At 39.3% G+C, this 13,627-nt stretch overlaps 1 protein-coding gene across 1 annotated transcript in view; it reads left to right on the top strand.

Annotated features, from left to right (window-relative positions):
* Nucleotides 1–10,007, top strand: part of DECR1 (2,4-dienoyl-CoA reductase 1) — a 16,561-nt gene extending 6,554 nt beyond the window's left edge. Inside the window, exons 5-10 of the mRNA XM_072999096.2 lie at nucleotides 1,490–1,637; nucleotides 4,355–4,454; nucleotides 6,477–6,549; nucleotides 8,371–8,517; nucleotides 9,207–9,269; nucleotides 9,815–10,007. Of these exons, the coding sequence (XP_072855197.2) occupies nucleotides 1,490–1,637; nucleotides 4,355–4,454; nucleotides 6,477–6,549; nucleotides 8,371–8,517; nucleotides 9,207–9,269; nucleotides 9,815–9,874 (591 nt within the window). The 3' untranslated portion in view covers nucleotides 9,875–10,007. The remainder of the gene's footprint in view (nucleotides 1–1,489; nucleotides 1,638–4,354; nucleotides 4,455–6,476; nucleotides 6,550–8,370; nucleotides 8,518–9,206; nucleotides 9,270–9,814) is intronic.
* The last annotated feature ends 3,620 nt before the right edge of the window (nucleotides 10,008–13,627 follow it).

Here is a 13,627-nt window from a genome sequence, read left to right on the forward strand (position 1 = left end):
ATATTTCAGAGTGAGGAGTCATGGTATTTGTGACATAATTGAAGCACATCCATCTGGCTTTGCAACCAATTATTAATAATATGCACTGTATGTACTAACAGTAAAGTAGCCAAAACAATCCCATTCATGCACAGTGAGAGATGGCGGAAGCAGGGGAAGGAGGCAGCAAAAAATGCAGTGAGAATGCATGCCTAAATCCATTTTGTGGTCCAAACTAGAGAGACCTCTTGAATCTGTTACTTGATTTTGGGTCATCATTACTTATGTAACCCCCTTTGATTGGGGTGAGTTTACTCTGGTTGGGACCACTAATTGATTCCAACCACATTATGCACTGTAGGCATGGACTAGCGACTGCCGGTTGATGATGGTGAGGAGAGTCAGACAACCAAGAGGAGTACAATGGAGTGTCCTGGAAGTGAGCAAGACCCTAACAGGAGCACTCCGTACCGTAGCACTTAGTTACTGGTGCTGCTTAAACCTTATGGTTCTCTAAGTGAGATGGTTGAGCATTTTCTATGCAGGAAATAGGACCTTTACTTTGTTATAGCCCTGTTTCTTAGATGGAGAATCAGTTTCTTACACATCACCAATTATTGGCAAAAGCAGGTAAATATAAAATCATCAAATTATCATTTTGTGATAAAAGCCTTTGGGGCAAGTCTTACTCTGGTTAATTTTTAATTATTGTTTTAATGTCATATTGTATCTTGGTTGCTTTGCTTTGCTTTTTTTTCATGAGTTGACTTCCATGACTGTAGAAATCATATATTGACATTTGCACAGAAACTCTTTAAGCCATTTAAGCCACTGATGATTGTACATTTCCTTGCTTGTCTTGCACTTTTGTCGAAGTTTGTTTTTCTTTTTTCTAGCTGATATTCGGTTTCTGTCTTGACTTCTGCTGAAAGCTCTGAAACCACCCTATTTATTTATTTATTTTATTTCATTTATACCCCGCCTATCTGGTCGATTGTGACCACTCTAGGTGGCTTACAACACACACTATAAAAACAATTAGGCATATAACATAACACATAACATAACATAATTTGCATAAATGAAAAGAAATAAATTTTTTCCCAAAGATGGCAAGAAACAGGGTATATTATAACGGAATAAGAAAGGAAGAATAATTAGGAGTTAACTGGAAGGGGGGAAGGCCTGCCTAAACATCCATGTTTTCAGTTGTTTCTTGAAAATACCCAGCGAGGGAGCCGTGCGAATCTCAGGAGGTAAGTTGTTCCAGAGGTGAGGAGCCACTGCCGAGAAGGCCCGGTTTCTTGTTTTTTCCTTCCGGGCCTCCCTCGGCATCAGGCTCCTCAACCTCACCTCCTGACGCACTAGGTGGGAGTAAGCGTTCCGTCAAGTATCGAGGCCCTAAACCGTTTAGGGCTTTAAACGTTATTTAAACGGTTATTTCAGATGTTATTTCAAATGTGCAAGAGCTGATTTCAAGGCAAATACAAACTTTTCTTCTCCACTTCAGGTTATAATAAATAATGCAGCTGGAAATTTTATTTCTCCTTCGGAACGTCTTTCTGCAAATGCCTGGAGGACAATTACTGATATTGTTCTTAATGGTACTGCTTTTGTAACTCTGGAAATTGGAAAAGAACTGATTAAAGCACAGAAAGGTAAGATTGGATTGTGAAAAGTTTGTATTTTGTTCTTGAATTCCAAGTGGGATATCAGACAAAATAGTTTTTCTCTCTCTTAGAACTGTAGGGATATTATGTTTCTTTACACAATCCATTTGATTATTGTGAAAATAAGGCTGAATATAAGGTAAAGGTTCCCCTTGACATTTAGTCCAGTCGTGTCCAACTCTAGGGGGAAGTGCTCATCCCCATTTCCAAGCCATAAAGGCAACGTTTGTCCATAGACCTTTTCCGTGATCACGTGGCCAGCGCGACTAGACATGGAACACCATTATCTTCCCACCGTGGTGGTACCTATTTATCTACTTTAATTTTTGCATGATTTCGAACTGCTAGTTTGGCAGGAGCTGGGATAAGTGACGGGAGCTCACTCCATTGTGTGTATTCGATCTTATGGCTGTTGGTCTTCTGACCTTACAGCACAGAGGCTTCTACAGTTTAACCCACAGCACCACCACATCCCACTAAGGCTGAATGTAGCTGGTAGTTTTTTATTCTCCTGCAAAACAAACTCAGATCTTCCAGATAATATCACAAACAAGCAATGTAAAAGAACCAAATATGCCTCAACATAGTCTCAGCTGGTGCTTGGGATAACTTATTAAAAACAACACATCTCTTTAATTAAGTTCTTTAAGAGAAAAAAAGGCTACAGTATAAGTTTTATTATCATTGTGACATTATAAGGTAGTGCCCCTTCTTGTGTGGAGTAAATAAGACATTGACATATACCCCCTTTCAGAGATTACAGTTGACTTTTCTGAATTACCAAAGAGTAGGAGATATTGATATTTTTAGTTATGGTGGACCAACTAACAGGATGTATTGAAGCCTTCCACATTAGGACAGACACTGCCATGACAGTTGCCAAGATCTTAATTAAAGAGATACTTCCACATTTCTTCCTTCCTGAGAGTATTAAATCAGGTCAAGGCAAGCTATGTCTAAGATCCTTGGCATCAGGTGGACTTTGCACATTCCATGGAGAATCATCAGGACAAGTGGAGGGAATGAACCAGACATTTGAAGACAGCATTGACTAAGCTTTGTAAAGAGACAAAGTTGTGGCCTCAGTCGCCTATTGCTGTTGTTCAAATTGGGTGGCAGCCTTGGAGAAAACTTAAATTGACTCCTTTAGAGTTACTCTGTCGTAGACCTCCCCTGTGGTGCTGGAAGAGACTCTTGAGAGTCCCCTGGACTGCAAGGAGAACAAACCTATCCATTCTGAAGGAAATCAACCCTGAGTGCTCACTGGAAGGACAGATCCTGAAGCTGAGGCTCCAATACTTTTCCAATACTAGAAAAGACCCTGATGATGGGAAAGTGTGAAGGCAAGAGGAGAAGGGGATGACAGATGATGCAATGGTTGGACAGTGTCACCAAAGCTATCAACATGAATTTGACCCAACTCCGGGAGGCAGTGGAAGACAGGGGGGCCTGGCATGCTCTGGTCAATGGGGTCACAAAGAGTCAGACATGACTTAACGATTAAACAACAAAGACCTCCCCTGGATCTTGCAGCTAACCACTGTCTTTTTATATTGACCGATGTTGTTACTTTTATATTTAAGAGTCATGTGTGTCATCATTACTTAAGTGTGTTTTGAATGGTAACCCGTTCTGCTTGGTTTTTTTAAAAAGTTATTTTAGTAACTTTTTGTAATGGAAGAAATTGCATTGCTTCTTTTTTTAAAAAAATACAACAGCATTTACTGTGAAGTAGCTTGGAACTATAGACATAATGAATTATTTTTTAAGAGATAACTTTCCTTGATCCTGGGAGGTTGACACTTAGGTAACACTTTTGCATATTTGCTTAAGAATTAAATCAGAGCTGAGTGCCATCAGTGAAACACAGATTTAAAAAAAATGTGGGGGGAGGGGGAAGAATCTAATTTCATGAAGGTAGAATTCAACGTCCATTTTGGAAGGATTCTCCTGCTTTTCTCCTATGTAGAAGCCACTCCGCCCTCCAAAATCTGCTCCAGAGGTGCCCAAAGCTCTGGAACAGATTTTTGAGGGTGTGCAGAATGGAGTTACCTCCCTTTCCCAATTCTGCTGATGTAAGCAGGCCAACCACAAAAGTATCTCATTAGATTCCACATAGAAATTTTGGGTCATTATTTGTAATACTCTGATAATTGCATGAAATGTGATTTGCAATGAAGCCACCAACTTTTAAGCAACTTGGTGAATAAACTTGCATTCAGCTTTGTTCTTCCTAATAATAGTTCAGCTTCAGAACCTGTGAACTTCTTCCTTCTCTATTGAGAAAAAATATAGTTTCCTGACAGGATTTGGTAATGGAAAGTGTGTAGGCTTTAAAAGTTGAACCACAGCTATTTGTAGCAAGATGAAGAGCAAAATTTGAATTTAATGTTGAGTCGCAAATAACAAGGAATTCTAAGTAGTGATCCAGAATTTCTGTTGAGGCTTTAATGATATGAAGATGCATTTTTTGGTCTGTGAGGTGCAGTTTGGTTATATCTATTTAAGGTACCATTAAGGCTTTTAAGGTACCACACAGAAAAGTGTTGAAATGATTGTATCAAGCTCTGAGGTCTATCTTCAGTTTTGGAGTTGGACTCAAAAACATGCCACATTTCTCCAGATGCTTAAGGAATAAAAAGACTGTTCTATGATTAGAACGCTTTGCCTTGGTGCTTAACTTTTTCCCCCCATGCATCTTTTAGGAGCAGCATTTCTGGCAATTTCAACAGTGTATGCAGAAAGTGGATCTGGGTTTGTGTCACCAAGTGCTTCTGCCAAAGCAGGTGTAGAAGCTCTCTGCATGTGAGTAGCCCATCAGTCTTCAGAAGTAGAATATGCGTTACAGTATCTGTAGAGTGACCTCCCTGAAGGAAATGTCTTAAATATCTATGCAGTTCCCTCCCTAAGGTTTCCTTCTTGTTAGATTCCCTTCTCTGTTTTCTTTTAGATGACCCTTAAATGCTTTCTTTAACTCATTTCTACCACCAGGTTAAAAAAAAATTGTATCAGTTGAGTTCTGTGGTGTCTTCTAAGCTTCATGTTAATTCCAGTGTATTGAAGATTATTGGTAAGGTCCAGGTTGTGGTTGTTGTAACGTTAGTGATTTGACTAAATCAGGGGAGGCAACTTCTAGAGGTTATGGATGAGCTGTCCACATAATAGAAGACCTGCCTGTGATACCACAAAATGTTTTCAAAAAATGTTAAGGGATTTAAAAAGAACCTTTAACAAGTCCCCCACAAAAAAAAAATTCTGGGTTCTTTTAAGCCTAGTATGGTCTTTTCTTTCAGACTAGATATTGCCAGAAATCATGCCCATTTTTGAAAAAAAGTTATGTGGGCTTAAAAATATGGGAGTGAAGAACATGACAAGTTGCCCATTGGAAGCCCCTTAAGGGGCATGAGAAGTTTTGCAAATTGGAAAAAAAGAGAGAAAGAAATAAAGGTCTGTGTGGCTCAGAATTCTGTTCCCCTAATGGTTGTCTATCTACTAGTGGGACCATCACAGTGCTAAGCACTGTAGCATGTAGTGTTGCATCAGCCACTTGATCAATGTGGTGGTTCTTTTTTTGTATCTTTTCCCATTCTGAAGTATCCTTTTTTATGTGTGCTGACCAGAACTATACACAAACCCCTAAATTTTGCTCACCTGAGAAATAGCCTAAGTCTGAAGACTTTGTGAGTTAGTGAGGCAGAGGTCTGTCTAATGTTCTGTTCAGGCCTAACTAGGCCAACAGAGACTTTAGCTTAGGCCTTTCTCCCAGGTGAGCCAAATTTAGGTTCCCACATCTGTATAAAAGATTATGAGATATGTAGTCCAAGAAGATCCACATCTGAAACATAATGAATTTAATATATGAATTCTAACAAAACTGAATTCCATGGACAGAAAGTATTTATGAGCAACAAAAATTCCACAGCAATACACAAGCATTCGGCTTCTGCAGAACTTCCCATCAGGTTAGGATTGCATTGACTGAAATGTCTTTTCAGTCTGAGTTTAATTGCAGACTGCAGGACCACAGAACCACTTGAACATGTTTGTGGACTTACCTGCATCTCAGCCACCACCACTATGTATTTTTGTATCACCAAGCCTAATGTGGAAAATGAAAAGCTGGCACTCTTTTGTGGAATTTTAGTTGATCCAAATAAAGTTATTGATGGAATAAAGTTGTGGAATTTGTTTTCGTTCTCATGGACTGAACTATCTTTGTTTATATATGAACTTCTGGCTCTCTCCAATCACATGCAGTTTTTGTGGCCTTTTTCTTATGTGGTCTGATAGATGTAATTATAAAGAAAATAATAACATGACAGTGCTTTTTAGCTATTTTAATTCATGGCTTACTTTGTGTAGTGGCCTAGGAGGATGGTGAGATATAAATGAAGCAATAAGTAAAATATTAATTAAATCATAATACACAAAATATTAACTAAACAACAGCAATAATTTGATTGATTTTTGTTGGAGAAGACTCCCAGGACATACAAAATCCCAGCATAATAGCCCCAAGTGTGTATAATCAGCAGAAAGACATATCTCCTTCCAAAATGTTAGAAATTGTTCCACTTGATGTAAAAGTTTCACCTAGTTTTGTATTATCAGTTCACTTCCACAAATCACCTTATAAATTGCTGGATTTTGGTAGATGTTAAAGACATCTACCAAATCTTGTGAACTGGAATTTGTGTCAGAAAGTTTTCATGTGTTACAAGATATGGATCCAAAACAGAAATTATAGTGTGTTCATGCTCAGGATTTGTGCTTTCTAGTTTTACTTACATGTGAAATACTTAATAAAGTCTTGTAATGAATTTCTAGGTCTCTTGCAGCCGAATGGGGTAAATACGGCATGAGATTTAATGTGATTCAGCCAGGTCCAATAAAAACAAAGGTACAGTACATTTTTAGCCATTAAGGAATCGGTTTTGACATCTGCTTGACTTGAATGACTGATTCTCAAGGGCCAAATATAATTGCTTCAGAGGTAGATCTCATTGATTTCAATGCAACATCAAAGCATCTTTGTCCATCATTATCTAACTTCAGGTTTAATGATGTAAGTATAGCTCGTTTGAGATTGCACTCTTGATAACAGATGTTCTGAGTGTCAACTACTTTTTTTTCTGGCTACACTCTCAAAAATAATTTTATATTTTATCTGAAGAAGCCGAAATGAGCAGCCAGTAGCCTTCCAGATGTTGGGCTGCAACTTCCCTTTGCCCTGGCCAGCATAGCAAGTAGTAAGGGATTGTGAGAGTTGTGATCCAAGAATGTGCTTAGGGGCACATGTTGCCTGGTATGTTAATCAGCTAACACTAAGAGAGCAGTGTGACTATCTCTAGTTAGTCCTCCTAAGTGGTGCAGAGGAAGGAGATTTAGGGGAGAAGGCGGCACTGCCCTTTACTGAAAGTAGAACATAATTTTAGTGCTGCATAAATTGTGGGATCTGAAGCAAAAGTAGGATTTTAAGTTTAGTTTTTATATACTCTGTTCGATCAGCTGGATTCATAACTTGTGTTTTGGTTTGAATTATTATATGAATTTGTAGTTTTAACTTTAACCCCATTTACAAATGAATAAAACCATGTCTTTACCCTGTAACACATGCCTTAGGAAAACAGTCTTCAAAAACAATATAGATTGAAATCAGCCAAGCTGCCTAGTAATGTACAGTAGGATACTGGGGGATACATTCCAAGACCTACTGCAGATGCCACAAACAGCAGATAATAGTAAACCCTTCACATAGCAGAGTCTCTCTAGTGGCCAGCTCTGGTAATACATCTTGGAAATATGCATTTCTAGGAGGGAAATTATTAAATATATTCAGCCAGCGGATAAATGAAGTCATAAGTACTGATCCTGTGGACGTGGTAGCCCTGCTGTACTGGCATTGTTTTCTTTTTGCTAATTTATTGTTTGAAAAGAATGAATATGGGAAATACAAATTGTTTCAGAAAAAACAGCGGGATTTTTTTCCATTTTCAAAAACATTCTATACACTGCTTGAAACACTCCTGTTCTGCAATACACAGACTTCTTATATATTTGTGTTATCAGAGAACACAGTAGGAGATGGTGGCATCAGTGACACGGGAATTGATGTCCTGGCATTTTGTGACAAAGTTGTGCTGGTTACTGCAGCATCCTTTATTATTATTATTTTAATGGATTTACCTTAGGGAAGCAGAGGCAAGCTCCACTTTATACCTTGGAGTTATGATGGTACAGTGACGTGAGATGAAAATGTCAAACTGGAAGTACCCTAATGTACTTCTTTTCTTCATCATACAGCAAGATCTGTGTTGTTGCCTTCCTTCCAAACCAGAAGTGCAGAAGCAGTTCTGAAGCATGGATTTGCATATTTAAGTGTAGTGTAACCAAAGGAATGTTTACACTGCCTTGTCTGCTTCTTATCTGAATCAGGGGTTTAGGTGTCTGGATGTGGAGCCAGAGACTGGGAACCCATTACTCACTGTGCCTCCTTGGCAGGAGCTAGACTTGATGATACATAGAGCCCCTTCCAGCTTTGCAGTTCCAAGATGACGATGATCATATCCATGGCTGTCTAACCATCACTGCCCCACCCCAGTTAAAATGTTAAAGTCCAGGGTTTTGAACTGGTTAGTTGCCCTGATGTATGTTATCTTGAAGATTTCATGGAATATTTTTATAGGGGGCTTATGATAGTTTTCTCAATATTTTTCTTCAGGGAGCATTCAGCCGTCTTGACCCAACAGGTGAATTTGAGAAAAAAATGATCGAAAGAATTCCTTGTGGTCGCCTGGGAACTGTGGAAGAAATTGCAAACCTGGCCACCTACCTCTGTAGTGATTATGCAAGTTGGATTAACGGAGCCGTAAGTTATAACTCTGAGTAGATACTTGTGCCTGACATACAATGCTACTGATGAAGAAAACTTCATTCTTCAAGCCATTTCAGCCTGCTCCCTTTTAAGGCAACTTAGAGTCATATTTTCTGTGGGGCTAAGTGGACTTAATGCAAATGCATAGGAAGTCACTCCAGAGTCCCGTTGTGGGGATAAAAGTGCAATCTAGGTCTAACAGATAAATTTAGCTACCATGTTTCCCCGAAAATAAGACAGGTTCTTATATTAATTTTTGCTCCGAAAAACGCATTAGGGCTTATTTTCAGGGGATGTTTTATTTTACAGTCATGTCATCTTCTGGTTGCTGCACAATGCTGTACAATGGTGGAGGGCGGGGTTTCACTTCACCAAGGCTTATTTTTGGGGTAGGGCTTATATTACAAGCATCCTGAAAAATCATACTAGGGCTTATTTTCAGATTAGGTCTTACTTTCAGGGAAACAGGGTACTTTTAAAAAGAATTTCTCATCTTAAGTGATGAGAGATATTTTGAGCTTAATGTAGCTCTGTTCAACGAAGGTAATGTCAGGGCTTTAAAGGTACTTTCTGTATTTGACTGTACTGCATTTTATTAGCATATTGATTAAAATCCATGCTAAATTGAACTAGTTTGAACTGTTGCTGGAATAGTTTTACTGAAAAATTCATTAACATTTCAGGCCATCAGAATGGATGGTGGTGAATATGTGTCTATGGCTGGAGAGTTTAATTACCTACAGAAGGTAAAGATCACACCATGTTTTGGTGTTGAATGTTCCCCTTTGGTATTCTGTACATTCAAGCATCTTATCCTCTAGATACTCCATTCTGTTACCCTCCCCTCTCCTTGTTTTTCATTCTTCTCCAATTGTAAGTCAGCATTGCATATCCCTGAGCACATCTAGTCCTCAGTAAGTTGTTTTGACTTCATCCTCATTCACCTCCACCCATCATTTTTTCCCCAAAGAGTTTTGTACTTTCTCAAATTCCCAGGTGCTCCTGAGCCTCCTGATACCTCCTGGTGCACAGGAAAGGCCATTTCTGCCTGCACAAGCATCTCCACTCACATTTCAATGTCAGAAATCAAGAGAATTATACTCATAGAGCTTTTTAGGCCGATTGCTTTCAGTGAATCGTATTGCAGTATAAGTGCCTCCTTTTCTTTTGATATCAATGGGATTTTAAAGTGTTTACCTTTGAAGGTCATTATATTTAAATGTATTTAAATGTAGTGTAAACAAAGAAATGTAGAATTCAATCTCTCAACTAAATTTACTTTCTTTGCTAGGTTACCAATGAAGAGTGGAAAAAAATGGAAGAAATGATAAGGAAAACAAAAGGCTCATAACTTCTGTGAGGGTTCGGTTCGTGTGGGGGCCAACTCTGGCTTGTTCAAAAGGAATGGTTCAGATGCAGATTTCTTTTCTAACAAAGGAACATTTATTGTGCTCTTAACAAATAAACCAGTGTCTTCAATTGTATCTGAATTCATATCTTCTTCAGCCAATGTGGCCAGCAGGGGTTTCCTTTCATCCATAACAAATGGGTTGTTATAACTAGTATTCCAGGGTCCTGGGAGATAAGTGGACGTCCAGTGCTTCAAAGTGGGGGTCGGCGAACCTGGCAACAGGGACACAGTGTCATCTCTGGGAATCTCGTCCCACTGGGTATCCAGTACTTGCCATCCCTTTTCTTCTCCATTCTCATCTCCAGAATCCTCCATCCTGTCCTCGCCTATCTTTCTGCCTCAACTTTCTCTCTCTTTTCCTTCAGCTTTCTCCGCCACTCCTTAGCCTCTCTTTCTAAGAAAGACGAACCGGAATGGAGGATTTTCTCCTGTAATCTGTCTCCTTGCGAGGAACTCTGTTTTTCTCCCATCCATCTGTCCAGGGTTCCTTTGTCCATATATATTCCCACCCCAGAGGCAAGGGCTCATCCCTTTTTATAGCTTCCCCTTGCCCTGCCTCCCAGGTCTCTGTCTTCTTCTTCTGGTTTCCTGCTCTTTTTCCTTCTCCTTCTCCAATACCCATCCCCCTTAAGTCTGACACCAGGGTATTGGATTCCCTTTCCTCAGTGTGCCTATCCTGCACCCCCCCTTTGAGCTGTTCTAACCATGCTTTCTTCTTTCATTCTACTTTGCAGGTCTATGACAGACAGTGCTCCAGTGAGGGAAGCCTCATCCTTGCTGTCTTTCTCACTTCTTTGACCTATACTTTTTACGGAAAAGTCTTTCCAAAATTACTGTGTTTTGGATTTTTCTATTCATTCAAGTTAACAGTAACAATAATAAAAGTGCAGTGTGTTTTTTGAAAGATAAAATAGTGCATTTAATTTACATGAATCACAATGTCAGGTGTTTTGATAATAAAACATTGATTTCTAAAAAATTATTCTGGGATACAGTGTTGTATTGCACCATGTCCTGTGATTTTGATTAACAACCCACAATAAAAAAGAGGCTTCCTAGCTCGAGTTCTGATTTTAGAATTGGAAGTTCTCAAGGGAAGTGTCATTGTTCCAGGCAGTTCATCTAATCCAAAGCATCAGTTAAAATGTGTGTGGGAAGAAGGGAGGGAGGAATAGCATTACATCTTTCACCTTGTATTTGCACCAGGCAAAAATATAGCAGCCATCTTATCTGTGATCCTCGTCAAGTCATTGATGAGTTACAGTGATAACATGGGCCATTTGTTGAGATGATAATGAAATGTTGACAAAATAATACATGTGCTAATTGAATAGTACACCTACTACCTTGATTTGAACTAAATCTAACCAGCCAAATCTTTAGCTGTCATTTCCAGTAACAGTTATGGAAGATTATAATAATAATAATTGCATACCATCAAGTTGATTTTGATGTCCAGTGACCATTCTAGGTAGAGAATATACAGAAGTGGTTTACCTTTTTCTTCTGCCTTGGGATTATATAGCTTGCTGAAGGCCACACAGATGGGCTCTTCTCCCAGGAGGCACAGTGGGGAAGGAAATCCCAACATCCGGCTTGCATCCAGATACCTACAGTAAACCATTAAGCTATCTAGTGAAGTTTATACCGCATGTTAAAATGTTATGTCTGCTCTTGGAAAATGAAAATGTTTTCTTAAATTGGAGAGTGAAGAATCCCAACTAGTTAAGAATACTTGATGACAAATGACAGAAGGTCAATGGTTTCCTGCTTGATGTCAGTGTGCAGAGTATCCAGCATTCGTACTTTCTCCATCATAACTGGATTGCTGTGTCCAGGCTTTATTTATGTTTTTAGCAATAGTTTGCCCTTTGATCTAAGATGTTTTACTTATCTTCTCTGGTGCTTTGGACCTGATTTTTTTACAGTATTTAATAGCACTTTTGTTCTAATATAGCACACATCCGCACACAGTATTTTAAGAGAGTTGTGTCATCATTCGTTGCACATCTTAATAGTGAATTTTGTGGAACTGAAAAGTACACACCCTGTGTTGTAAAGGAATTATCTTCTGATGATTTCGATCTTTGAATGGTCGTTCTGCATCAAATAGAATTGCTAGAGATCTCAGTATATAAATAATAATCTTAGAACCGCAGAGCTGGATCATCAAGCCCAGGTCCTCTGAAGGAGGCACAGTGGAGAACTTCTGGACTCTGCAGCCAGATACCTAAACCACTGCGCTAGCCAGCACTTCAGGATAACTTTTGATCTAACTGTTAATTTGATATGTGTTGTATTGAATTATTTTATTTTATTTAACTGTAAAGTAGAAAAGATCTATGGGCTCCTGAAGGTTTTTTTTTTTTTTTAGTGGGGGCAGGGGCAAATTAAGGAATCATGAACTAAATTAAACCTGCTATTCCAACAGGTAAAGTTTGTCAATCATCACAACCATCTGTTACAGAAGAAGCGGGGTAGCTTTGGAACGTAATATGTGGTTCTTTAGGGGAACAAAATTCCGGGAAGTGTCATGTGAGGAATGCATTGATACAACACCCCAACAGTGGACAGTTTCTGATTCTCACTTTTAATTGTGGGTAAACATATTCATATGACATGTGCTTCAGATTGCATGTTAAAGCTGCCAGTGAGTAAAGTTCAACTCTTCTCTTTCCCTTCCTGATTACACCTATTTGGCATGTGAGACTGAATCATCTTGAACTGAACCTGCCTGTTCTACTTTGATGCAGCCTTCATACAAATAAGACCTCTTTGATTGGGAATTTAAAGCTAATATAAAGCCCTAATCTGTCCTGTATTTGAAGATCAGATACTCTGTATATTTCTTTGTTTCTCAGTTTGTGAGGAATGAAAAAGAAGAATTTCCCCATCCTTTCTTGTTGGAATTGCATCCCAATCCACAAATCTGCATGTGCATAAAGGTAAAGGTTCCCCTTGACATTTTTAGTCCAGTCATGTCTGACTCTAGGGGCGGTGCTCATCCCGTTTTTCAAGCCGTACAGCCACTGCTTGTCTGAAGACAGTTTTCCATTGTCATGAGGCCAATGTGACTAGGGAATGCCGTTTTACCTTCCCGCTGAGATGGTACCTATTTCTCAACTTGCATTTACATGCTTTCGAACTGCTAGGTTGGCAAGGAGCTGGGACAAAGCGACAGGAGCTCACTCCGTTGCGTGGATTCGATCTTACGACTGTTGGTCTTCCGACCCTGCAGCACAGGCTTCTGCGGTTTAGCCCGCAGCACCACCACGTCCCCATACAAGAACACTTAATACAGAACACATACAAGAACCCTTTTAAATCAGAACACATAAGGATAATCACATTAGAACTGCAGAGCTGGAAGGGACCCTATGGATCATCAAGTCCAGCTTCTTTCAAAGAGGCACAGTGGGGAAACAAACTCCCAACCTCTGTCTCTGCAGACAGAAACCTAACCCACTGAGCTATCTAGCAGTTCTGCGATGGGCATATTGAGCCCCAGAAACATTGCAAAGTTCAGAAGCAAGGCTGAAGTTCAAAATGTTTAAGAAATATTGTGGAAATCTGCAAATTGAGGGTAATAATAAGAATAATAATTGTATGCTGTCAAGTTGAGTCCAATTTATGGTGACCCTTTTCAGGATTTTCCAGGTAGGCAATACTCAGAAGTGATTTACTGTTCCCTTC

This window comes from Pogona vitticeps, chromosome 4 (assembly GCF_051106095.1).
Source record: "Pogona vitticeps strain Pit_001003342236 chromosome 4, PviZW2.1, whole genome shotgun sequence".
Lineage (NCBI taxonomy): Eukaryota > Metazoa > Chordata > Lepidosauria > Squamata > Agamidae > Pogona > Pogona vitticeps.